This window comes from Argiope bruennichi, chromosome 4 (genome assembly GCF_947563725.1).
Source record: "Argiope bruennichi chromosome 4, qqArgBrue1.1, whole genome shotgun sequence".
In the NCBI taxonomy this organism is placed as follows: Eukaryota; Metazoa; Arthropoda; class Arachnida; order Araneae; family Araneidae; genus Argiope; species Argiope bruennichi.
This window is the reverse complement of record NC_079154.1, coordinates 57,716,430-57,743,149: the sequence shown is the minus strand read 5'-3', so window position 1 is coordinate 57,743,149 and position 26,720 is coordinate 57,716,430. Positions and strand designations below refer to the sequence as shown.

General features: G+C 27.1%; 1 protein-coding gene across 1 annotated transcript in view; it reads left to right on the top strand.

Annotated features, from left to right (window-relative positions):
- LOC129966077 (retinal-specific phospholipid-transporting ATPase ABCA4-like) overlaps positions 1–26,182 on the top strand; it is a 61,280-nt gene extending 35,098 nt beyond the window's left edge. Inside the window, exons 16-23 of the mRNA XM_056080446.1 lie at positions 4,684–5,550; positions 6,091–6,216; positions 8,258–8,506; positions 9,517–10,028; positions 10,646–10,833; positions 15,406–15,579; positions 19,772–19,994; positions 20,791–26,182. Coding sequence (XP_055936421.1) covers positions 4,684–5,550; positions 6,091–6,216; positions 8,258–8,506; positions 9,517–10,028; positions 10,646–10,833; positions 15,406–15,579; positions 19,772–19,994; positions 20,791–20,958 — 2,507 coding nt within the window. The 3' untranslated portion in view covers positions 20,959–26,182. The remainder of the gene's footprint in view (positions 1–4,683; positions 5,551–6,090; positions 6,217–8,257; positions 8,507–9,516; positions 10,029–10,645; positions 10,834–15,405; positions 15,580–19,771; positions 19,995–20,790) is intronic.
- Positions 26,183–26,720: the final 538 nt, after the last annotated feature.

The following is a 26,720-nucleotide window of genomic DNA, read 5'->3' as shown; positions in this document are numbered from 1 at the left end:
AATTAATTTTATCTGTAATTTTGCTTGAAATTTTTATTAATAATTTCACCACTTAAAAGATATGATGCATACTGAGAAGAGTTTCATGAATAATTTTTTCTGTATTAAAGTAGTTATTTTACATTGGAACTTTTTATTCTTATTGCAAGATTATATTTCTTTTTCTTTTTGTAATTACTTTTAATTTTGTAAAAACATTTTTTTTAAATTGAAAAAGTCTAGCATCAGTTATAGCATTAAAACTTATTTAATTTATTTTTTCCCTCTAAATCCTTAGCTGTTGAAAAAAATATTTAAACCTGTATCAGATTATATTTACTTGTATAAAAAGCAGTTACTTTGAGTTTTTTCCATATTTATATTACTTTTTAATAAGTATTTGTATGATTTAATCTATCATTATGAACAGTTCTGTGAATTTTTCTAATTGTAAAATGTGCAATATGAGCAAAACTATATTACATTTAAAAAAAAAATTCTAGTGTTCTATGAATTAGCCCTAATTGTAGTTGCTTTTTTTCTATTTTGGGTAAATAAAACAAAAGTTAGTGTATTAAGGGTACTTTTTTTATTATCATTCTTGTATTCTACTTAATATTTATACTTCTGACTTAAAATAAAACAAAAACACCTTTAGTTTTTCTTTAATATTGAAATTCTTTTTATATTTATGCACCAAAACAATATATTTTTTATCTAATTTCTGCATACACTTTCTTATTTCTTGTGCCAATTTTTCCACTTCTGTTTGTTTATTATTGCAAAAATGTTAAATTCTTTTTGATTTCTCTTTCATGCAATACTAAGATACTTTTGTGCAGTATATCATTCTGTTCAAGAGAAAAGTCAGAACATTTTGTACTGGTTATCATACTCCTAATGTTTGTAATTAATTTATCAAAACTGAAGAAACAGTGTTAAATTAAAATTTTAAGACTATTTGGAAAAAAATCGGCTATTTTCAATGGTCTTACATAATAAGAACTATTGTAACAAGTATTAAAAATCATAATTATACACATCAAAATATCACTACATTTAAGGTTTCTTCTTTCTTGTTCTAATTTTTAATCTTTCCTTTGTCCAGATGAAATTTTTGCCTTTCTTTTGAAAATTTTCAGAGACATTAAAATGCAGAACACATTAATCCAAGTTCACTTAAAAAAAGTAGATTGTTTTGTAAAAAAAAGACATTATTCGATAGGTTGACGTTAAATGCTTTCCAATGCCATTATATTATAATTTATTTTTTGTTATTGTGGCTGACTGCTTTACAAAAGTATACTAATTATAGTTGTCCTTTTCTAAATGATATTTGATACACATCATTGGAAAATTTCATACAAAATGCTACATATTTCATTAGGCAAAACTTGCCATGAACAAATATTTTACACAAAAATCTGAAATAGAGTTTTATTTATTTCACAAACTCTAGATAGTGGCTAATTTTTGATTAGGCAGCTGCATAGAGATACTGGGCTGAGGTTATGACAAGTCAATTAAAAAAAGTATATTATCGTAATTATTGAATAAATAAACGTAAAAAATAAAAATCTTTTGAATGATAAAGTGTTTATTTGAAATTTATTATTCATTAATTATTAACTCTTGTAATTAAATGCTTTGTTTGCAAGGCAATCTCTAACTAATTATTAAGTTAAATTTTTCAAGAATTTTATTCAGTAATTTTTTCCATGATATATGCATTTAAAAAGCATATCTCTACAGAGTTATGATTATTAAATTACAATAATTATTAAAAAAGAGGCCTCAAGAAGCTCACTGTGATCATAAATTATCTAAATTGATTAATAGTTCTAGACTGAGAAAAATTCCATTAATCTTTCAAAATGTTTTAATGGTATTTAATAATAATAACGATTTTAATGTTATGTGCACATAGATAATAGTTACATCCAGTGGTATTTACATCATTATATTACTTTTAAAACATTGTCAGTCTATTGAAAAATGTAGCAAATTAATAATTTTTTTTCCGTTTTGGTATTGATTGCATTAAAACTCGACTCTTAATTTTTAACCTTAAAAAGAATAATTTTAATAATAAATTAGGGTTGACATGGCACAAGGAAAACTGGAAAAATATAGGGAATTTAAAAACTCTTCTAAAAACAGGGAAATTTGAAAATTTCTTTAAAAACTGGGAAAATATAAGGATTTTAAAAATTCTTAGTTACTTTTTTATCAACCCCAAAAATACCGAACTATGAACATTGCAAGAATATAAGCTAATAGCCATATCACTAAAAGCGAAATAACTGTATAATCATGCAAACTTGACTCTTTCCTAATCGATCCCCTTTTTTTCAGTATAGATTTGCCTAGTTTTGATTTCAGAGACAGTTGTTTTCTTACGATGAAATTCTTGGATTGCAGCTTGAGGACATACAAGACTGCTATAATTGTATGAAAGAATAAAATAAATTTCTCTTTTGAGAATAGCAACATTCAGCTTGCCAAAAACATTGCTGTGATGTTTAGTCGCTCACGACTTTTATTGAATGGTTTATTTATTATTTGAGAAATTCTGAGCTTATTCAGAGTAGATAAGAGAATTTTTTAAAACAATGATTTGCTCGAAATCCATATTTAATACAGATTCAACATGCAAAAATAAGAATCCTGACTTGGCTGAATAGGCTAGAGAAGTTTCGCAAAATCCGTTTGCTGTGTACTGCTTGCTTTGTAAGAAGATAATAAGTTTAAGTAATATGGAAAAACAGACAGTTATTAGTCATGCTAAAAGAGGAAAGCATATAAAATTGTGAGTCAATTAAAAAAATCACCATTAATATTGCATTTGAAAGGAATACAGAAGATGATATGCTAAGTCTGAAAACGTCAAATGTGATTTTCAAAAATAAGTCGATTTTAGATTTTTATTTCAAGAACAATCATTTAAAGTAATCTTTTTGCAGTATTGAAACTTTTTGCATCACATTCTCCCTTTAATGCATTCAGTGATTTATCGGAAATGTTATCACATATATTCACTGATTGTGAAATAGCTCCCCCCCCCCAAAAAAAAAAACACATTGGATGAAACAAAAATGTCATGCATTATTTTATTTTTTTGCGGATTAGCTCCATTTTTTCGATAATCTTGAAAGAAATCTTTAAACAATAAAAGAAATTGTAATATCCTTTGATAAAGCTTTAAGTTTTATTTCACAAAAATACCAAAATAAATCAATGTTTACCACCATTTTAAGCCTGTTATATACAGCTGTGTTGATAAAATATTCTTATAAATTTTCCAGTTGATTAGCTGATAATTTACTTTGGCATTGTATTAATAAAGTAAATAAGATAGTTTGAGTTAACTGAATAATAATAGGTTTGTATGTTTATTTTAATTAATAATTGCTAGTATTGTATCCTTTTACTTTCTTTTAAATTTTCATGTGTATGCATAATAATATGTATATATGTCTTGGTATGTAGAATAGATTTCTTATACTATTCCCATTTCTTTATAATTCCTTCATAGCATTTTGATGTTTGAATGTCTGTTTTCTCACAATGCTTCTGTCAATAAGTTCAATTTTTTTGATTATAGATAAAAAAAAATTTTGTAATGTATTTATTTTTCACTCTTTCATTCATTGCATCTTCTTATTTGTCAACCACAATTATTTAAAATATCCATAAGAAATATAGGAAAAGCAATTGCAAAATTAATTTGTAACTTAAATTTTTGATTAAAATTATCAGCTTTAAATATCTATTTCAAATCAAAAATATAATTTATGTTATTAATTATTTATTAAACTATTTTTGCTTAATTAACAAAAGGCAGAAGTTGTGGAAATATGCATCACTTCATATCATTATAATGATCAATTTGCCGCTAATTTTATATATATGTCAATATTCACTTGCACTTTAAGATTTGTAATTATGTTTATAAAATATTTTTATATTTTTTTAATTGAATATTTGTTTATTTGCTCAGACCTTGTATTAATGAAGTAAATAATTTAATTTGAATTATTCTAACAAAATAATAATGGATGTATAAATTCATTTTAATTATTAATTCCAAGAATTGTGTCCTTTTATTTTTTCTAAATCTGTATATGTATACAAAATAATAAGCATATTTGTGTATGCATATAGAATAACTTATTTCTTAAAGCATTTATTTCTTAATTCTTATAGCATTCTTAAGTATTTTGTTATAATTCTTTCATATCATTTTGATCCCTGAATGTATATTTTTTCACATTATTTCTGTCAAAATTATTAAGCAACATTTACAAAGGTATGTTTCAATTTGAGGTATTATTTCATAATTGTATTTTGATACTATGTTTAGCTTATAATTTTAAAATGTTGTCAAATTTTAAAATTTAACCAGTATTATATAAAAAGTGAACCACAATTAATGCTGCTAAATACATATAAGATTTAAAATAAAGTTTCTAAAGTGTTTTTCATAAAAATGTGATTGATTTTGGATATTTGAATAATATAGAGTATATTTATATGCATTTGAGTCTTACTTCATGCTCAACTTCAGCTATAAAAATTATTTTAGTTTAGTTAATTAGTTATTTAGTTTAATTTAGTTATTAAAATAAAGTGTACATTATTGTGATAACATTAAGAAATGTTTGTTAATCTATACTTTATTTCAACATGTGTTTATATTTTCAGATGTCTTTGGTGACTCACCTGGTATAAAACCACATCCTAAGCTGATTAATCAATTCATTGGTCTGTTATTAAAGCGTTTCCACTATGCTAAACGACACTGGAGCATTCTTGTTGCCCAGTTAGCTATCCCTCTTGTTCTCATGTGCCTCTGTCTTTATATCATTAAATTCGATAGTCAGCAGTACAGGTTTGAAACAGATGCTCTGAAACTTGATATTTATTCTGTATATGGTGCAACAGATGGATTTTATTATGTTGAAAACCCAGAACTCTCTAGATTAGCTGAGACATTAAAGAAAGTATATGAAGCAAATCAGATCAGCGTGGAGAAAGTTCCTGAACCAACACATTATGTTTTGGATTATGGCAAAAATGATATATCTAAGTACTTAAAGAGTTTCCTTGTAGGAGGAGCAATAGATCAGTATTCAAATGGAACTTTGAACTTAACTGCTTGGTTTAATGGAGAACCCTATCATGCTTTACCAATGTCACTTGTTTTAATGCATACTGCATTACTAAGGAATTTAACAAGCTCTGGGAGTATATCTTTAACAAATGCACCGTTTCCAGAGTTACGTTTATTTATAGTTCAAGGGAGAGATGTAACAATCAGAATTTTGGCCATTGTCTTTGTTCCACTAGCATTTGGTTTTCTTTCTGCTAGTTTTACTTTGTTGCCAATTCACGAGAGAGATACGAAGGCGAAATTGTTGCAGATTATGAGTGGAATTCCAGCTGCTATATACTGGATTGCTATGTTTTTCTGGGACTTTCTGGTCCATTTTATCGTTTGCATTTTGATGATAATACCGTATGCCATTTTTGTCCACTATGCATTCTTTGGAACACATTCAGGTGCTATTGGTAAGTTCCTTTATTTCTTTCTAGCCATAGTGATGTATTTTTATTCGGTTTTAAGCTGTTTTTAATTTTTTTTATATTTGTTGATAAAAATTATGTTGTAAATTTCTTATGTTGAAAAAAGTTATATTGTAGATTTCTATAATCTTGTTATGTAGTTAAAAGTTTTAAATTTTTAAGGTTTTATTTGATAGATTTAAATGTCAAGAAACTTTAATAGCACACTCAATTATTTGAGCTTTAAATTCTAGATTCTGCAATTTCAAATATTAGATTATGACTATATAATTTTTGACAAAAACGCTGTTATTGAATAACATTTAAATACTTAAGGAACTCTTAATTTAGATTATTTCTAACAAGTAACTGTTTTAAATATTTTTCAAAACTTTAATCTTGAAAATATTTAAAACAGTTACTTGTTAGGATTAGGATTTAGATACATATTTTATTATATGTTAAAGTGTAGCCATTCTATAGATTGTTTTTTTTTAATTTTTAGAAATTTAATTTTTTAATAAATATTTATTTGTTTTAATATAGGTACATCTTTGCTATTGATGCTGTTATATGGTTGGTCTTCAATACCTTTCAGCTATTTAATATCATTTTTGTTTAAAAAGGGAAGTACTGGATTCTCTGCTGTTGTAGGGATATGTGCACTTATTGGTGAGTATTTCGCATTTACGTAACCATTTTAGAATACTTATTTTCTACATTCTCTTATACATATAAAGAAAGTACAGTAATCGAGAAAAAAATTCAGACTTGGGATTTTGATGAATTTCTACATTTTTAGACCTCTCTGAGTTTGATAAAACACATTTTTGTTGAATGCCCGGCCATCTGTCTCTGACACAAATAATTCAAAAACGCCTTGAGCTAGACAAATGAAATTTGGTATACAGTCTTTATACTAAATTTGAAGATTTTTATCACATTTTGACCAAAATCTGCTCAGAGGAAACTGTCTATTCGGCTGTTCAAATATAATTTAACATAACTACAAAACGAATAAAGCTAGATAGAGAAAATTCAATACACTGAATTAACATCCATAGTTTAGATGCCTTTTAAATTTTGAGCCAAATCCAACAAGGGATTGACCGTCTGTTGGTCTGTACTTTGAGTTAATATGCTGACAGATTTCTAAAAGTTGCAACGATTTAGTATATATAAAATTTGGTATGGATTTTGCAACTGTAAATGTAGTGTTGGTCCAAATTTTTATTTCAATAGGCTAAGAAAACGCATCTGAAACACAAATTTGGTTTTCGGATACTGTTAATTGCATGGCAGTAATTAATTGTCAGGTAACTCGCCAAGGATGACTTGATAGATATAGTAAAAATACAAAATTCATGCCAAAAGGTTAGTATTTAGTTATTGTTTGACAGTGATATGCAAAGCATTCTCTGGGATAACATCTTTATGCGAGAAAGTTTTGGGGAGACACTCCCATTTTTTTTTATTTTTCTTTTGTTTTGTCAAAGATTTTATGTTATTATATGTAATAATATTTAATTGATATCTGCTGAAAATAAATTATTATGTTTAAATCAGGAAAAAGCTTACATAAAGTTAATTATTTTAATATTTTTACAAAGTACATCTTCAATACTATAACGTTTGAGAAATAAACTAATGTGTTAAAACAAAATGTAGTGTAATAGAAAGTATAATGGCTGAAGCGATTTAGAATTAAAGTATGTTTTACAAAATATTTAAATTTTCCCATCAAAGAAGAAGAATTGATTTTTAATTGGGCAAAATTACCATGTTCTTATGTTCTAATCAATTCTACTAGATGTGAAAATGGCTGGTAAAATTGATAATTAACTCTAGTATTTTACAATTGTGAATAGCAACTTAACATAAATATGAAAGTCATGATGTTAAATTTCTAATAAGATTTTATTACTTTTACTTCTTTGGGATTATTTAATCAATTTATAAAAAGTATACAACAAGAAAGTGAAAGTTTCATATATTTGATATCAGAATTTTCTCAATTAAGTCATTTAAAGTTGAAGGAGAGACCATTACTATTTTCTGTTAAGGAAATCTTTCAAGGACAAATATGCCATAAAATATTTTCTGGCTGATCTGCAGGTAATGAGGAATAGTTTAGATTTTTCACAATTTTTGAAATGCGAGTATGTAACTAAAAGTGGACTACAAATCAGTCTTTGGTGAGTCACAACCAGATGTTGAATGCACATTTATCTTTCCACAATTTGCAAAAATGGGATCTGAGTAAAATCTTCATTGTACCACTCATTAGAATTTTTTTTTGTAATTACCAAAATTACAAAATATAATTTGATATTCTAATTAAAATACATTAGATTATCAAATTTTATTTTATAACATTTTTTTCCTTCACAAAATATTTTCTACCCATAAAATCTCTTTCACATCGAACATGTGCTATTTGTTGCTGGGATTTTGTTATTTATTTTTATATTTTATATTATATTTTATTTTTGTTATTATATTTTATTTGTTATTATATTTTATATAACAACATGCCGAACTTTTTTCTGAAATATTTTTCTTATAATTGCTAAACTACTACTTAACTTGTCCCATATGGATTAAAGACAAAAATTGTGTTAATTTTAAGATAAAAGTTTATATAAGGATGCTTAATGTTTAAAAGTAAATATTTTTTATTAATATTCTGTTAAAATCAGTGAAATATTTTTAGGTGTTGGGTGTGCTTCAATTTTAAAAACTATACAGGTAATGGCCAAATTCAGTCCCATGAAGTCAGTAGATCAGGCTGTTTGGATTTTTCGACTTTTTCCAACTTTCAGTCTTGCTTCTGGAATGTCAAGTCTGTATGGTGTTGCATTTTATAATGCATTTTGTGAAAGTGTGCCTCCATATGATCTGGAGTTCCATTGCAATTCCCCTACAATGGATATTTCAAATCCTTTATTTAAATGTTGTAAAGGTAAATATGGTTATTTGCTAATTATTACTAATAATATTAACTGTTGATTTTTTTAAAAATAAAATTATATTTAAAAATTATTTGGATAGAAATAAAATTGCTTTAAAAAAATCATTTTTGTACAGAAGCAGAGAGAATTTAGAGTATAAAAGTATCATTCATATTTAAAATATTGTAAATAGTTTTTTTCTCATATTTTAAAATTTTATTGGATTTAATTGCAAAGTTCTTTGAAGATGCAGAATCATTTTTCTTTAATTTCTCATTTTTTTGCTATACAAGCATTTAAAAAATGTTTATTAATTATACTTTTAAAATGTGTTTTAAAATTTTGTCTACCTTTATTCTTTACTATCTTCTATCGTTAGCCAGAATAGTGCTTAATAATTTTTTTTTAAAATTATGACTTCTTTTTAAATGATAAAAAATAATTTTTATGAAAAAACTTTTGATCAAAAAGCTAAAAAATATAAATAAGCAAAAGGAGCAGTCATTAAGGCATCTGTTTATTAATAATCATTTGAAAATCATTTAGAAGTTTTTTAATGAAATCTTGTCTATTTTTGGTTACAAATGTTGGAAGAATCTGAAAGTAAAAGGGTTTGTTAGAAATTTTATAATCTGGTGTCTTTTTGTGCAATCTGTCTTGCTATAGTAATTCTTAGTTTAAGAGATTTTGACTCCGAAAAAAATTGCACTTGCATTTACTGTTCATTATTGAAAAATGGATTGTTTGAAAATAAAATGAATTAAAGAATTTCTTGGAGATATATTGCAGATTTTATGTTTTAATTTAATGATATTTGATTATTTAAAATTTTAATTTTGACTCCAACCTTTTCCTTTAGAACCTTTATTTAGTTATTATTATTTTAAAATTTATTATTTTTGAGTAATAGCGTTTGAACAAAAGAAGTTATTTTTAAATAGAAATATGGTCTAATTCAAGTTTTTTATTTGGATTTTATCATTCATGTTTTCTGTGAATATTAAGTTATGTTCTTTTCTAGATATTTGTGGAAATAACTGTCATGAGATCACTAATCCGATACAATGGGACAAAAATTCTACTGGACCAGATATATTGTTCCTTTTCATTGATGGTCTAATTTATTTTGGTCTTATACTTTTTGTGGAAACCAAGGCCATGGTTTGTCTTATTCAAATGGCAAAATACCATTTTCAGAAAATACGTAAATCTGTGGTAGGACAGATTATACAAGAAAATATAATTGAAGATTCTGATGTTCTAGAAGAAGAGGAGAGGATTCGAAATTTATTGGAAACTCATCCAGGTTCAGGTGGAGAAGCATTAGTAGTATCTGATTTGACCAAAGTGTTTCAGAATTTTTATGCTGTAAATCACTTGACATTTGGTATTCATCAAGAAGAATGTTTTGGCCTTCTTGGAGTGAATGGAGCAGGCAAAACAACAACATTTAGAATGCTGACTGGTGACTGTTATCCAACAGAAGGAAATGCCTTAATGCAAAATTGTTCATTGAATGCAAACTTGAAAAAGGTAAGGATTTTACGAAAATAATTTCTTTATTTAACTATCTTTGTAATGAGAAAATTTTTGATGAAATGGAATATATTAAATGGAAAAATTACTTTATTATGTTTTATTAGAGATGAATGTATTCTTGTATTATCAAAGCATACTTTGTATCTATTCAAAAAATACATTACTTATAAGGGAAAAATTAAGATTTTTCAATTGCAATTATTTTTTAATTGCATTGTTTTAATTTTTAAAAGTAATTTGTATAATCATCTGTAGTTCTTCATTACTATCGATTTTCTTTATTATGTGTTTGATCTATTAGTTTAAAATTTTAACTAGTAATATAATGTAGTTAATTTAACTTCAAAATGCAAAATATGACGCATGTAAAATATCAGTTATATAAGTGGAGTATATCTGTCATGTATCTGTTGTAAACATATTTTGTATAAAATACAAAAATGAAATTCAAGTTAAAAGCATTGCTTTTATTTAAAATTTTGTTTTTAATTATTTGATTTCTATTCCAAGTAGATGTTTTGATGTTCTATGGGAAGAAAAAAATATTAAATAATGCTAGATTGAAATTGCTGTTTTTTTGTAATATAATTTTTTTATTATTTGTTTTATAGTTTCAATCCTATCTTGGTTATTGTCCACAATTTGACGCATTGATTGATCGCTTAACTGGTCGAGAAATGTTGATGCTTTTTGGTCGATTGAGAGGATTAATTGGATCTGATTTGTATGAGAAAGTGGAAAAACTGATTAAAATGACCGATTTGACAAAACATGCTGATAAACAGACACAATTTTACAGGTATATGTAGAAAATTTCGTTTGTTAAATATGGCATTTGAATTTCTTTTCACTTTCTTTAAGATTATTAATTATTCTAATTTCTTAACATAACTGAATAAAATATGCTTCTGAAATAAATGTTTATAAATCTGCAAATCATTTGATATTTTTGGATTTTTTTTTTGCATTTTTGTATGACTTATCACTCAAAAAAATCCCTGGTCTGACTATTTATTTATTTATTTTTTAGAAATTCTACTTTATTCATCAACATACTTTCCTTCAGGAATGATATATTCATTCCAACGCTCTCCTAACTTTTTGATGCCTTTTGTGTAGAATTATTTGCTCTCAAAATAGGCCTCAGTTTTGGCAATCCCTTCTTAATTTGAGCCAAATGTATTTTCCTGGAGCATCTTTTTAGAATCTGCAAAAAGCCTGTAATCACTGGGGGCCAGATCTACAGAGTACGGTGGGTGAGGAAGCATTTCGAGGCGTAATTATTCAATTTAACCATCATCTTCATCGACTTGTGACACGGGGTATTGACCTAATGGAACAGCACTTTTTTCTTTTGCAAATGAAGTCGTTTTTTTCTTTGATTTCTTTACTCAGTTATTCCAGTAAGGCTTGTAATATTCGCTATTGATAATTTTATCTTTCTCACGGTAGTCGATGAACAAAATACCATTCACGTGCATAAAGGTCGGATACCTTCACCTTCCCAGTGGACTTTTGAGTTTTTCTTCACTTTGGACGACTTTCACCGGCTACTGTCTATTCAGCTGACTATCTTTTTGATTCAAATGTGTAGAAGTGGATTCACGTTTCATCCATTGTCATATACAGACGTAAGAAATCCTCCCCTCCCCATTTTTTTTATCTCACTTGAATAGCTCTAAACAGTGATCTGATTCCCCGACGTTTGGTTGTTTTCGATCTGGCGTGAGCAAACGAAGCACCAGCTTTGAAAACAAACGCACTTTCAAATTTTCGTGTAAAATTATAATCACACAGAGGTGGTGATAGCAGGGGGAAATTGCCCTCCCTCCCCCCGTCGGCGAGAAATTCAGAGTTTCGTCGGCAAGAGTGTTCACCATTTCATAATGGTTGTAGAGAGTTAAGCATCATCGAATATAATTATTTAAAATCCACCTTAAAGTTAATATATTGTGAACAATCGAAATATCCAAGTAATGGTTAAAGTGTTTTGGCTATATTTGGCAAAATCAAGTGGGGGTAGGTCAATAATCGATAGGGCGGTAGGTCAATAATACGCCGTTTTTTGCGGACAAGTTTTGATAGACTAAACTAAGAACTGAATGCAATGGATGTCGAAGACGTTAAGTTCGCAGATTTTCAGACATCTGATTCAAATGTCTTTCATTAAGCTTATAATTTGTACTACTTTTGGCAATATAACCGACAAGGTAACAAGTGAATAAGATATTGACAAGGTGGTATTCTCATTTCGACAAGTGGTAACTCAATGCGGTGAGTGCCGAAGATGTTAAATCTGCAGATTTTCAGACATTTGATTGAAATGTCGTCCACTTAGCGTATAATTTGCATTAGATTTGGCAATATATCCGACAAGTGAATAAGATACCGCATTCTGGCGATAACTTTTGGGCGACCCACTATGAACTAAATATGATGAATTTCGAAGAATATATCCACAGATCTTCAGATATTTGATTCAAATGTCGTTCATCAAGCTTTTAATTTGCACTACTTTTGGCAATATAACCGACAAGATGACATGTGTGTAAAATATAAGACATGTCGCATTTTGTCAAAATATTTTGATCGGTTGACTAAGAATTCAATGCGATGGGATGTCGACGGATCCAAATTCTCAGTCATTTTATTTAAATGTCATAATGTTCATTCAGCATATAATTTATACTATGTTTAGCTGAATATTCAGTAATCTGGCAAATGAATACGACGTCACATTTCCGACTAATCTTTATCCTTCGGCTAAGACTTTATCATAGATTATGAAAAAAAAAAAAAAAAAAAAAAAAATGTTTTCATTGTGCACTTTGATTACCTGCCCGTGGAATTATTAGAGAAATTGAAGCTTTTATATTATTCATGAATAGGACGATAGAGTTGTTTTCCATCATTCATGATTCAAATCCAAGTTCTAAAATTAATCATCATCTTATTCATATAATTGATACTTCCTTGGTAACGAATTGATAAATTTATTTTATTCATTTTCACTATGAGAATTGCCTGACTAAAATCTAGTTAATGGTTAAACTAAATAAAAAAAAACAACACTGTTTTCTTTTGACACTCATGTGAGTATGCATGTTAAGAAGAGTTATTTTGCTGTAACCAAATTTTGTGAATTCATTATAAATCACTGGAGTAAGTAAATTGTATAATTGTAAATTAAATTCATTTAACAATAAAATATCTGTTTTCTTTTACAATCTAATTCATCATGCTACAATTATTACACTAACGAAATATTACCGACTGCAGTTGACGACAAAAAAATATTTTTGGTATGGTAGCTTTTTAGCTACACTAAAAAAGGTATCCAAGTATGTACTAATTTTTTTAAAAATAAATTACTACCTAAATGCTTTAGACTGCATTCAATATTATGACTATGTAATCGCAGAACGTATCATTTACATATACTTTTCTTTCAATTACTATTATCGGCAAAAAGTATATAATTCCAGATGCTCCTAAATTTTGAATAGACTTTGAATAAAGATGTCTTTGTAAAAAGATGATTAAAATAGTTATTCTTAGAATATTCATAAATAACACATTAACCTCTTGATATACGAATTTACTTAATATCCTAATTAGATGGCATATCTTATTTGGGACTATTATCGTTATCTTAATACCCAGAAAAATATATGGGCATTTGAGGTAATGATGCGTTTTCAAGTGATTTTAGCGTTTTAAATTACTTAATACTTTCACTTAATTGCAGATTTAAAATTTAAAATTAAATAATTCCATACGCGAATTAGACTCGCCATTGTATATGAAGGGGTTAAAAAAAGCCCATGCATGCAACTTCGAATTAAGAAAGTACTTAATAGTACATAGAATAGTCACAGAGTGCATAAATAAAAATGAAGGTAGGTGAATTCATGTTCAATATCCAATTTTTTTTTCAAATAATATGAATTGGTTTATTTAAATTTAAATATATATATAAAAATAAATACAAGAAGGATCTAACGTTTAAGCAGTCCATTATTCTTAAGAATATTTTTCATATCTTACATAAAATAGTAAGTTTGTACATATATTTACAAAATATTTTCTCCGGCCTTCTTAAAAAACTACATATTGTATCTTCTCTGCATTCTATATTGTTCGTGTCCGAACTATAGTAAATTTTTGTTGGTTACGCGCACTTATTTTCCTCGGCTTCGAAACACATATTAATTCTTGCTGGTTGTTGTAATTTTCACTTAGCAAATATTTTAGGTAGGGGACTAAGCAGAAAAATGGGTTTTTGGAGAAAACATGGAATATTTTTTATTTATTATTCTGGATTTCTAAAACAGTTACTTTTATAAAACTTTTTGTTTCAACATTCATTTTATATAGCTTCTGATATAAAATAGTAAGAGTATGCATTTGTCCATTTAGCATGACACGTCATTCTGGTGCAATCTGTGTTTCTATCTATATAGTACAATTTAGAATGGAATATGACTATATTTTTTCTAAAATTAGATCGCAGAGAAATTAAATCTCAAGAGTCGGAGAAGAAACTGAGATCTCAAGAAACTGATAACCTGTTTTTTTTACAAATACTTTTATAAAGTTTTAGCAATGAAAAAAAGGATCAGCATTTGAATAAAAAAGAGTTAAATAATACTTGACTTTCTTTAATTAAATGTAAAATGAATTATTATGTGTTATTTTGAAGCCAAATTAGAGATATTGTGCTTGCTCCCCTGTCGATTTGCTTGCTTCCCCGTCGGCAAATCTCTACCGCCACCTCTGTAATAACACTACCTTTTGATATCTTTACTGTCAGCTATCTCACGCCATTTAACTTTACGATCTTCCAAACTATTTTGTGGACGTTTTGTATTTTCCAGAATAATTGCCGATTTTGTATGACCGGAGCGTTTAGCATCATATGTATTTGTACGACCGCATTTAAATCAAACAAACCAGTCAATAATAGTTGATTTCTCTGGTGCAGAATCTCCATAAAACATTTATCAAACCATTGTTTGGCTTTAGTAGTATCTCCTCCCATAAAAAAAAACAATAATTAATACACAAATTCTTTTTTATCCATTGTTTTGGAAATTGCAAAACTGGCATCATAAAAACCAATGTAACCTATAAATTAATTGTCAGAATATCGTGAAATATTTAACACCTCTCATTTGAAGATTAGTTTTATCCAGAAATCATAAGGGTCTGTCTACAGTGTTGCCATGTATGTGTCAGATCGAAGATTTATGGAGTGTTGTGTTATGTGGATATTATTGTACATGTTTTTTTGAATCGAAATTTCTTTTATTTGATAATAAAACATTTTATTAAAAAAAATCTTTTTGTTAAATTTTTTTTTCTTTTCCAGTGGAGGAAATAAAAGGAAGTTGTCTGTTGCAATTGCACTCATTGGCTCTCCGCCTTTAATTTTATTGGATGAACCTACTGCCGGTGTTGATCCTGTGTCCCGCAGAAAGATTTGGAACATTCTCTCTCAAGCTCGAAATAATACTGGAGCTGCAGTTTTACTTACTACTCACAGGTAAATATGTTATAGGTCTTTAGTCATAATTTTTCTTTTTTTAGTAAGAAATTAAAATAAAAAACAAATTTAAAAAAAAGTGAATTTCCTGCATAAATTGAAGAATACAGCTGGGTTTTCAATATTTACTAAGAAGCTAAAGGGCATTAAATAGTATACTCTTATTTCTGAAAGTCGTTTCTTTTATTTGAATTCATGAAAGTAATATAAAGGCTACCAGAAGTCTGAAAATGTTGCTGCAAATGTTCTTTGCAAAATGATATTTTGCTAAGAACGTATTATGAAGATATTTAACAATAAACAGGGAGTTAAATTTATCTATTTCAGATGTGAAAAAATGCATCCTTTATTTTGAATTATAATACATTAGAGGCAGAAATGGGTAATAAGTTTGATCATGTTTTTTTTTTTTTTAAATTCTAAAATATTTTATTTTTTCAAATCATTATATCTTTCTGCTTTACAAACTTCACAGGATATTTTGAAATATGTGAAATTAAAAAGAGGCTTAAAAATAAAAATGACTTTTACATTTAAATTGGACTTGCAAACTTAATACACTTTCTTGTATGCTACTCATGAAAGTTAAATCCTTGAATAATTTTATATATATGTAATGATATTTTAACTCTAATTTAATTTTAATTAATTTCCAAGATTTTATTTTAATTTAGCCCATAGTAAGTTCATTCTCTTATTTCATGATCCAATTCCACTGTCGCTACTTAATTAATTCAAGAGAAGCTTTGTTAAATTGCTGAATCAGCTAAAAGCCTAACTTTCCCACACTCCGCGTGAAGAGATAAAATACCGCTGATCAGGCAAATTCTTTTTTAAAATCTCCCTGTGTTTCCCCTACCTTGTCCACGCGTGTAACGAAAATTCCTATCGAAATCTCATAATATATTAGCACTGTAAAGAAATATTTTCCCTATCAAAATCATAGGTTATATAAGACCAGGGATAAAATGTCCAAGAGCTTTTTCCTCATTCCTTAAAAAAAAAAAAAAAAAAAAAAAAAAAAAAAAGTAGAAAAATTTGAAAATTTTTATAACAATCGAAAAAAATACAGGGGATTTTGTTCCTCCTCCTCCTCCTTCTTCTTCTTCTTCTTCTTTTTTTTTTTTTTTCCATTTGAAATATGTTGGTCTCTGAACATTGCAAGAAATAAAGATCGTAGTTGTAGCACAAAAAATGAAACAATAATGTGTATGATTTCGGAAATTCACTCCTTGGGTAAACAGGAAATTTTAATTTTTTTTCCCGTTTGAAATATACCGATTTATGAACATTGCAAGAAATAAAAATCGTAGCCGTAGTACAAAAATGAAACAACACAGTGTATGATCGCGGAAATTCACTCCTCGTTCTCCTTTTTTTTCTGGACAGATCAGTCTAATTACGATTTGAGACACCATAACGCCATCCTGTGCTCCGATGCCTATAACACTAAGTTATCTAACCAGTTGGATGAGCACAAGATGAAAGGAAGAAGAAGAAGGGGGGGGGGGAAATTAAAAGAAAGAAAGAGACGACAAACTATCCAGGGATGTCTAGAGAGAATCTCATAGCTGTCCAATCCTACATGACTGTATTCAATTTTTGGTGAAGTAATAACTAAATGGAGGGGACAAGAACACTTAAACAAATGGTGATTATGGGTTGAACTTACAAGGAAATGAGATCCTCCCGTTGGTGTGGTGTGGTGTGGTGGGGAGAGGCGGGGGTGCCAGTTCAGGTGTCGTCCTCGTCATCTGACCGCGGTTCAAAATTGCGAGGTCCGTCCCAAAATAGCCCTAATGTTGTTTTAAACGGGACGTTAATATAACTAAACTAAATTAAACAAGGAAATGAAAAGGAAAAAAATCGATAAATTACATTGTGAACTTCTGTATGACATGTATAAGCATATAAACAAATATTGTAGAGTCAGAAATTTGTAGCGTCCGCCTGGGCCCTGTGTTTTGATTTCCTTAGTGAAAATTGCACTTTTGAATGAATAATTTAATTGATTTTGACTAGTGGCATTTTGGTCTCAATTATTGTGTAGTCTTGAAGAGGTCTTGGTATTTAGGCATATGATTTATATGGAGTAGATCTTGCCACTTGAAGGGTATTCGAGGCAACTTTCCTGTACCATTCTCCCTCGAGACTTGTTTCTGGCTTTCTCATGTGCCATGAGAGAGCCAGTAAGCATTCGGTAGCATAGTGAATTTGGGATCCTATCTCTCCACAGCTGCAGCAAGGAGAGTTGGCCAGATGGAATCTGTGTAGGTATGTCTGGAATGGGCCGTGTCCAGTGAAGAAAAGGACATCCGCTCTGTTCCAGTTGGCCATGTAGAGATAAACTTTTGGTATTATGTTGAATGTGGAGCGGCCTGTTTCGCCTTCTTCCCATTCCTTTTGCCATCTTGTCATCATCTCAGTTTGAAGGATATTTTTCAGATTACATCTTGGAAGCTTCATTACATTCCGATCTTGATTAGCACTAGCCGCTAATTTGTCCGCCGCTTCATTCCCGCCATAGCCTACGTGTGCCTTGATCCACGAGATTTCAATGTGAGGATTTACAAGAAGGGAGAATGTATCTCTTGCTAATTGGCTATTGGATTTTTGGAGAACTTGAAGCTTGTATACTTGCTTTATTGTCGACATAAATAGTGATTGGATCTGATTAAGGGAGAGAAGTTGCGTATTTGACTTCTCTATTGAGTGCTAGTAGTTCAGCTTGGAAGACCGTGTTTCCTTTCAATAGGCAGTTGACCATTGGTGTATAGTGACTGCATCCAGCATGACTCAAAATGTAGCCCCATCTCCTGCTGAGGATTTTGGCCCATCTGTGTAGATCCCAAGTCCTAAATTCTGAGATCCACTGTCTTCCAACGAAATTTGATGTGCTTGGAGGTGTTTGGACGGATGTGACAACCAAGGACACATTTGAGACACATTTGCTCTCTTTTCATGAGATCTCGAATTACAGTTAATGAGCATATGCGAGAGGGCTATAACTTCTTGAGAGAATAGAATAAATTTCTCTGGCGGGAATAGCGACCTACCATCTGTGGAAGCATCACAGTGATATTTAATCACTCAAAGATGAATTATTGAATCGTTTGCTTATTATTTGCGAAGTTATGATCTTATTCTGAGAATGAGATCACAATTTATTCAGAAGAATTCTCTATTTTAATTCTTTTTAAAAATGAACTGCTCAAAATCCGTATTTAATATGAAATTGGACCGATAAAAATATGAATCCTGACTTTGCTGAATGAGTTAGATTTTTACAAAGTTCGTTTGTTTCGTTCTGCTCGCTTTGTAAGAAGGCGATAAACTTAAATAATATGGAAAAACTGTCATAACAAAAGAGGAAAACATACACAATTACGTACCAGTTCAAAAAATACTTTTGTGTAGGTTCTTTGAATGTTTCGATTTCAAAAGACTTGTTCAAGTATGCTAAATTATCATTTGCGAGGTATTATGAAGCTTTAGAAATGTAGATAAAAGTTCAAGGAAAAGAAAAAGAGTCTAACAAATCTGCAAATAAAATTGTTGCAAAAATAAAAAGAATAAATAAAAAATGAAACTGCAGAAATTAGTGCTGAAATATATGAATTGGCAAAATTAAACAAATAAAAATAAAAATAGTAATCTTACTTGTAATGTTTTTGTATTAAATAATCATTAAATGATTTATATAATGATAGCAAAAATGTTATTTTGTATTTTATTGCACTCAGTTCTTTAATTCTGTGCAATTTCCAGTTAAAGAATATGAGAGGTGACCGATGTCTCTCCTTCTTTCTATAAATTTTGTTTTGCTAAATTATAGACAAGAAAAAAAGAGAAAGTGTTTTTAATATATATATATATATAATATAATATAAACATTTTTTTAATATAGTATTATGTCACGTAATGTTGAATTATTGCTTCCTTTCCTTGCTTTTCCCACTCATTGAAACTGTAGAGTATTGTTGCTCCATTATAACTAGTATATGAGTGCTGTTCATGTTTCTCTTCTTGTATTACATAAATGTACAGGGAAACACACAGGGATATAATATATTTTATAACCAGATTAATATTATTAATAATATTATATAACCAATATTAAATAACCAGATTAAGTGGTAAAGTGTTATTGCTTTCTTCTTTTGCTCTAGTGTCAAATAATTTTTTCTTGTAGCATGGAAGAAAGCGAAGCCTTGTGCAATCGACTAGCTATCATGGTAAATGGACGTTTCCGATGTCTTGGTTCCATTCAACAACTTAAGACAAAATATGGTCAAGGCTATACAGTAATAATTAAGCTGAAAAGAGAAGACCAAAATGATTTTAAAAATATGAATGCCATTAAAGCTCATGTTCAAGGCAACTTAAATGGAGCTGATTTGAAAGATGATCATCAGGTAAAAAGATATTCTGTTAAATTATATAGCTTATTACTCCTAGAAATTGTTATTTGTATCGTATTTTTTATGTTCCACATTGAAATGCATGTAAATAATAAAGAATATAAAATTAAAAATGCTATAGAAAATTTATAGAACTTAATGATTTTCATCAAAAAATATGGAATTATATAGTAATTTCAACTTTAGCTACTTTGCATCTAAATATATTAGACAATGTATAATGATGCTGGTTATCAGTGGAATAATTCCTAAGAACTTTATATTTCGTTTCTTAGAAAGAAATATCGCAAACATATTTCAAATATTTATTGAGATCAGTAATTTAATTCCAGTATTTTTTTCTTTTTACTTAGAATAAAATTATATTTGAGCTGTTATAAAAGTATCTTGCATTTTGTTTCATGTATTATATTTAATACATCTATGTGAAAGATTAATTTTTTTCCATTTGAATTTATTTAAATAAAATTGAATCTTACTTTTTTATATATAAATATTTTTTCATTTTTTTTATTTAAAGAGAGTAAAATAAATGAAACTGAAATAACTGCATAGTAATTTTATCACACTTCTTCTATTTTTACTACCTTTAAAGCTGTCTTTTATGAATTTACCCTTTCATACATTAAAATTCAACATGGTGAATAAACAAGAAATAAAAATTTTAAGATTTAAATTAAATTTAATTCTTAAATGAAAGAATTTAAATTTGATTAAAACTAATTGATAATACTGAAACTAAAATTCCAAAATATTATTGTCTGTGAACTTCTGTTTATTCTTTTTACAGGGTATGCTTCAGTATCATGTTGTAGATCCATCAGTTACTTTGAGTTATCTCTTCAAATTTATGTCAAATATGAAAACTGAATTTGACTTGGAAGATTACTTGATAAGTGATACTTCACTGGAACAGATATTCTTAACTTTTGCACGGGCACAAAGAATCTCATATTAAAATACTATAATAGAGTTATTATAGTAAATTCTTTTTTTATTTTTTTTCAAAGAAAACTACAGATTTGATTTTGGCTTGCTATTTACTTTCTTTAATATGCATGTTTGTTTTGAAGCAACAATATTTTGTTATTGTCTGTATTCTGTGTTATTATATATTTATTTGTATACATTTTTATTCATTTACGATTTATATTGCAATTGCATTTTTGGATGGTGTTCACATATATTAACCCTTTGCACTCGGATGGTGACTCTCACTCACCGTTCAAGATGGTGCATCATTTTGATGTTTTATTTATTTATTTAATTTTTATTGTTAAAAATACCTGCAGAGTAGTAAGAAAATGCAGATTGGTTAAACGAGAGAATTCAATTTAAAACAATGATATATATTTATTTTTCAGAGCAATAAACAAGTCTTTGTGTTAGGTAAAAAATTATGCATAGAATTACTTTTCCAAGTGCAAAGGGTTAAATAAGTATCATATTTTTAATTATGCTAGAATTAATCAGAAATTTTTTATTTTGAATATTCAGTTCAAGAATCTTATTTTTTTGTGAATGTGTTATTGTGTTGTTTTTAATTTAATTTTCTTTTAAAATCAAATCTATTTAGTCATTTTAATCATAATTTATTCTTGTAGAACCATAATTTTCTTTGCATTTATTTGTTTTTATTACCTCACATTTATAAGCTTAAAATTTGGAGAACTAGTTATTAAAACAAGACATATTTTTTTTATGCTGTACTTATAATCCATTGCTTTTAATAAATCATTGACACAGGTGTATTGTGCGATGACAGCATGACAAACTTTAAAATTTACTTAAATACTTTTAAAGCTATATTTACAAAATACAGATTTTTATATTCTGAGGTTATAGATAACTACTAAATGCTTAGAGCGATTGTTTGACTGATTTGGAAAGGTGCCAGTGTATTGTTTTTTAAATTGAAGTAACAAATTTTTTTTACATTTGATAATACATATATTGATTCTAATTTTTTATGTGACAAATGGCGATAATTGCAATGAAATTCAGAGTAATTTATGATGGAAATTTATTTTTCTTTGTGGGTAAATTTTAAATTGGATTTTGATTGAAAAATACATTTAACTTAATATTTATATTGATGGTAGAATGTTTCAATACTTTTTTTATTGTTTAACTAATCCAAGCTTATTTATATAACTATTAAATTTTGTTTCTAGAGGAAAAAATCTATTGTTCTTCTAATTGTAATATGTTGTAATTTCTTAAAAGTATAAAAAATAAAGGAAATTAGAACTACAATACATTAATTAATTAAGCTTCGCTGTTGTCCTATATAGATATTTGTATGAGCTATCTGTGTGAGATTGGATTATTGATTGTTAAATCAGAAGCTTACTATTTGATTTCTGCTTTAATTAGTAAATTTCTATTTTAAGGTTTATTTTAATTTAAATTGTTGAATAAGGATTTTTTTGTATTAATGATATTTAATTGATGCCATCTTTTTATTTTTTACATGTATAGTAAATATGAAAATCATGCTATCAATTTCAATCAGCATAAATTTTTATTATCTCATCCTTTCATAATTTAATTATGAAGCATGCTATAAGAGACAGGTTTATTTATGAAGATTTAATAATTATGGAGCATTAGCATTCTGTGAATAACATTTGCACAAATTGAATTTTAAAGAAGTTGAAGTTATTAAGAGAAATATGATGCTGTACAAATGATTTTAAAAAGTTAACTGTTTTTATAAATGCTGCTCTCTTTAGATATGACTTGTTAGTAAAGAACAATGAATGCTTTTTTCATGAAATATATTTTGAGCTACTCTAAATGCTTTTTTGACTTGTTCCAAAATTTTTATATTTATTTTTCAGCTATTAGTATGATTCCCACTCAAAAAATAATTACTGATTTCATTATTATACATAAGTAGTTTATAATATAACTATACCAGTTACAGTATCTGAAAAATTACTCTAATCAAATTGTGCAGATGTCTATTATATGGAAGTATGGAATCTAATCTCTTGTAAATCTTTTCCATGGCCTAAATTATTAAAATAATTAAAAATAATTAAAATAATTATTAAAATAATTTACTAAATAAACTCTTTAAAAAAGCCGTTGTCATTACCATTTAAAATAAAATATAAAATAATTGCTATAAGTAGCTAAGAAGACATATTTTAAATAAATTTAAAAGTAGTGAGTGCATTTTTTTATTATAATTACTTAGAGACAGCATTATTTACACAACAGTATTATGCATATATGCATAATATGAATGAGCTTTTTTTTTATGAATTTAATAAGGAAATTTAGTGCATCAGAAGTTTTTTGGTTATTAGGTAGCTACTAATATTTTCTAAGGTTTATTTTTTAAATTCTTTTTTGATATTTTTGATTATTGATATTGTTTTATTGAATATTATGACTGCTTTAAAGAGAGGTGCTATTTTTCAGTGAATGAATTGTTTCATTGACACTTGAATAGCAACATCTTTGAGATTAAAAGGTTAAACTGAGTATATAATTATGGTTTGTATTTTAAATGATAAATACAATAGTGGATGAGGAAATTTGAAAAAAAAAAAATTAAGTACTTTTATGTGCCAGATATAACTAAAAAGCTTTATTTAAACAATTTTTTGTGATGAATGTTTTTACTCTATTTTTGATATTTCTATATAGAATTGGGTAAAGTTCAAGATAGTTATTTGCATTTTGTGGGATAATGTATCATTCCAATATTTTTTCTTGCATCAAATTTAAAATTTGTATATCGGATAGAAAAGATAGTTTTAATAATTGATTGGTATATGTTTATATTCAACTGAGTCAAATATTTTTTTGGCCAGTATACTGCTTATGTGTATTACTGTATATGTGTGTACTAATGAAGTTATACAATTTACTTTAGAATTTGAAATCAACTTATTCTTATCTACTTTGAATGTTATTAAAAATATGTTATACTTAATGTTTCCTCATATTCATTTTTATTTAAAGTGGCAATTTGATTTTAATATGTAAGTTAGTTTTTAAATATGTACAAAGCGATATTTCTTTCTTTTGATTTAGAGTAAGAAAGTTACATTTTGCAAATTATAGTAAATTGAAGAACTTAGGCTAGAAATCAATTCTTCTGTGATGGTTTGTGACGTAGAATAAAGATAAATAACAATATTAAAATGTAGTAAAGCATTAAAAATAAATTCATTATTATTGACTGCTAATTTAAATATAATGTAGTTTTATTTTAACAAAATTTGATAAAAGATTTTAATTTCAACTAGTTTAAAAGTGAATTGTCATTTTAAACCATTTATATTATTATTCAGTTTTGTAGAGTATATTACTTTGATTGCTTTTAGGACTTGAACTTGAATTTTGAAATTTTCTGTTAGTGCTTTTTTTAGTGATTTAATTTCACATATCTTTACTGTAATCTTGTTGTACATTATGTGTGTAATGTTGAATCAGTATCAGTCTTCTATTATTATTGTTAATAATTAATCTTTTTACCTTATTTTTATTACATTAAATTATAAAGCAATTTTATTACTTTCATTCCTTTATTTTATTCATTTAATGTATTAGTACTGTTGTAAAATTTGTAGTAAGTAATATTTTATAATTAACTTCAAAAGGTAAATTTTTTTACTTTTTGAATCTTCCTACATGTAAAGAAAATCTATTATGTAATCAGAAACAAAGTATTTCTGTTATTCATGTGCAATTAAATTTTTTCATGAACTATTGATGCGAACTATCATTGTTTTTAATTAAAAATAAAAGAGTTTTGAGTGTTAAAATAAAAGTGTTTTGAGAATCTCTTTTTAAGTAAAATGTTAACATTTTTAGAGATGAAAGTTGAGTGTTGGGAATGAGTTTAAATATTTTTGCTGTTTCTAATCAGATTAAGTGCAACCTTGTTATATTATAATCTGAATTTAGAATATTAATTATGCTGCTTATTGAAAATAGATATTAGAGTGGAATCTTTGTTAATTTGAAAAGAAATAATATATGTAATTTAATATTATGATTAATGAAATGTAGTTCAAGTTGTGTTCTTAACATGGAAATTAGTATGAAATGTCGGAATAACTACAGTAGTATATATATGAATTATTATTTAAACAATTGTAGTAATAATTTAATATAGTTTAGTTGTATGCATAACTTATTTTTTCTTTTTGCATATATGTATTTCTGTATCAAATAGTTTTTTGATGAGCAAAAAGAAATCACATTTTCACATTTTTTAATTTATATTATTTAGTTGTTCTATATTTTAGTAATTTTAAATATTCCTTTTATTATTTTGTATACAATAAGAGTTTAAAACAGTATGCAAAACATAAAACTTGCTTTGCATTTTCTCTTTGTTGATAGTCAGGCAAATGTGTTGCTAATGTGTTCTATATAAAGCATTTCTTTTGAAACTTCAAACCAAAGAACCATATTGTTATTTCTGAATGTTATTGTTTGTGTTGTTCACTCAGAGATTTAGTCTTTATATTCACTTAAGTAGTCTATTATTTTGTATAGTCAAATATCATATTGGCATTTTTGAAATTTCTTTCCTTGCATGCGGTGTTAATACGATTAATATTTTATATTTAAGTTTTAATTTTAGCATAGTAACCTTACTGATAGAACTTAATTTTATTATAATGTCTGTTATTAATGTTTGTATGCTTTCTTAGTGTATTTACAGCAATTCTGCAATTTATCAATATTGTTCATAGATACCATTGAAACCATATCTTTTAGTATTTCATCAGTTGTTTTTATAAAGAAAATTATTTAAATTTACTTTCAAAATTCACGATGTTGTAAAATTAGAACTTTTTAAAAATAAGAATTTTATTATTTAAAATAATTTTGAAGTTAGAATTTTTTAAGTATTGTTATTACTATTCTTATGATACATTATTTATTTCAATTTAGAAGTTTAATTTTGAAATCAAAAAAATTATTCAGTGTAGTAATATATAAGACAGAAATATGTGTTATGGTTTAGGCATTTTTTTGAGTGCATTGTTTGTCAAAGTATTTTTACATTTCTCTAAATGTGATGAATTTTTCAAACCACAGATGAATCTCAAATTTGCTAACAATACCTATGTGATCTGTGATATATGTATACACTAATTTTGTCTTTTGTATAAATGTCTTTATTTTGCTTAGAATTCAATAAAGATTGTATGGAAGCTTTGGTATTCATTAATCAAACTCTTTTATTTTTAAAAAAATGGTTACCTTTGAAGGAAAGATGTTTGCATATTTATTCTTTGAACAACTAATTGAAGGTAGGATGATATTTTGTTTTAATCTAGCTTTGATTATCGGAATAACTATTTTTCTTATCAAGAAATTAGCAAGCGATTAATTAAAAAAAATGTGCTGAAGAGTTTATCTTGAAAGTAAAATTTAAATGGAAGATTTCTTTTTTCCCCTCGTAAATATATTCACAAGCTTCTTATTTATTAAGCTTCGTTAATTTATTCTACTCTCTACTCCTTAGATATCTCAAATTCCTATTAAATTATTAGGCACACAAAACATTAGTTAATGATAAATGGAAATTGCTTGAATTTCATTCTTTTATGAATTTTACAATAGTATGTCATTTAGAAAATTTTTCTGGATCGATTTTAATTAGTAATATTGAAAGATGCGATCAAAATTTTGTTTTGGATCTCAGTTTTTAATAATTAACAACTAATGTACGGTAATCTTCAA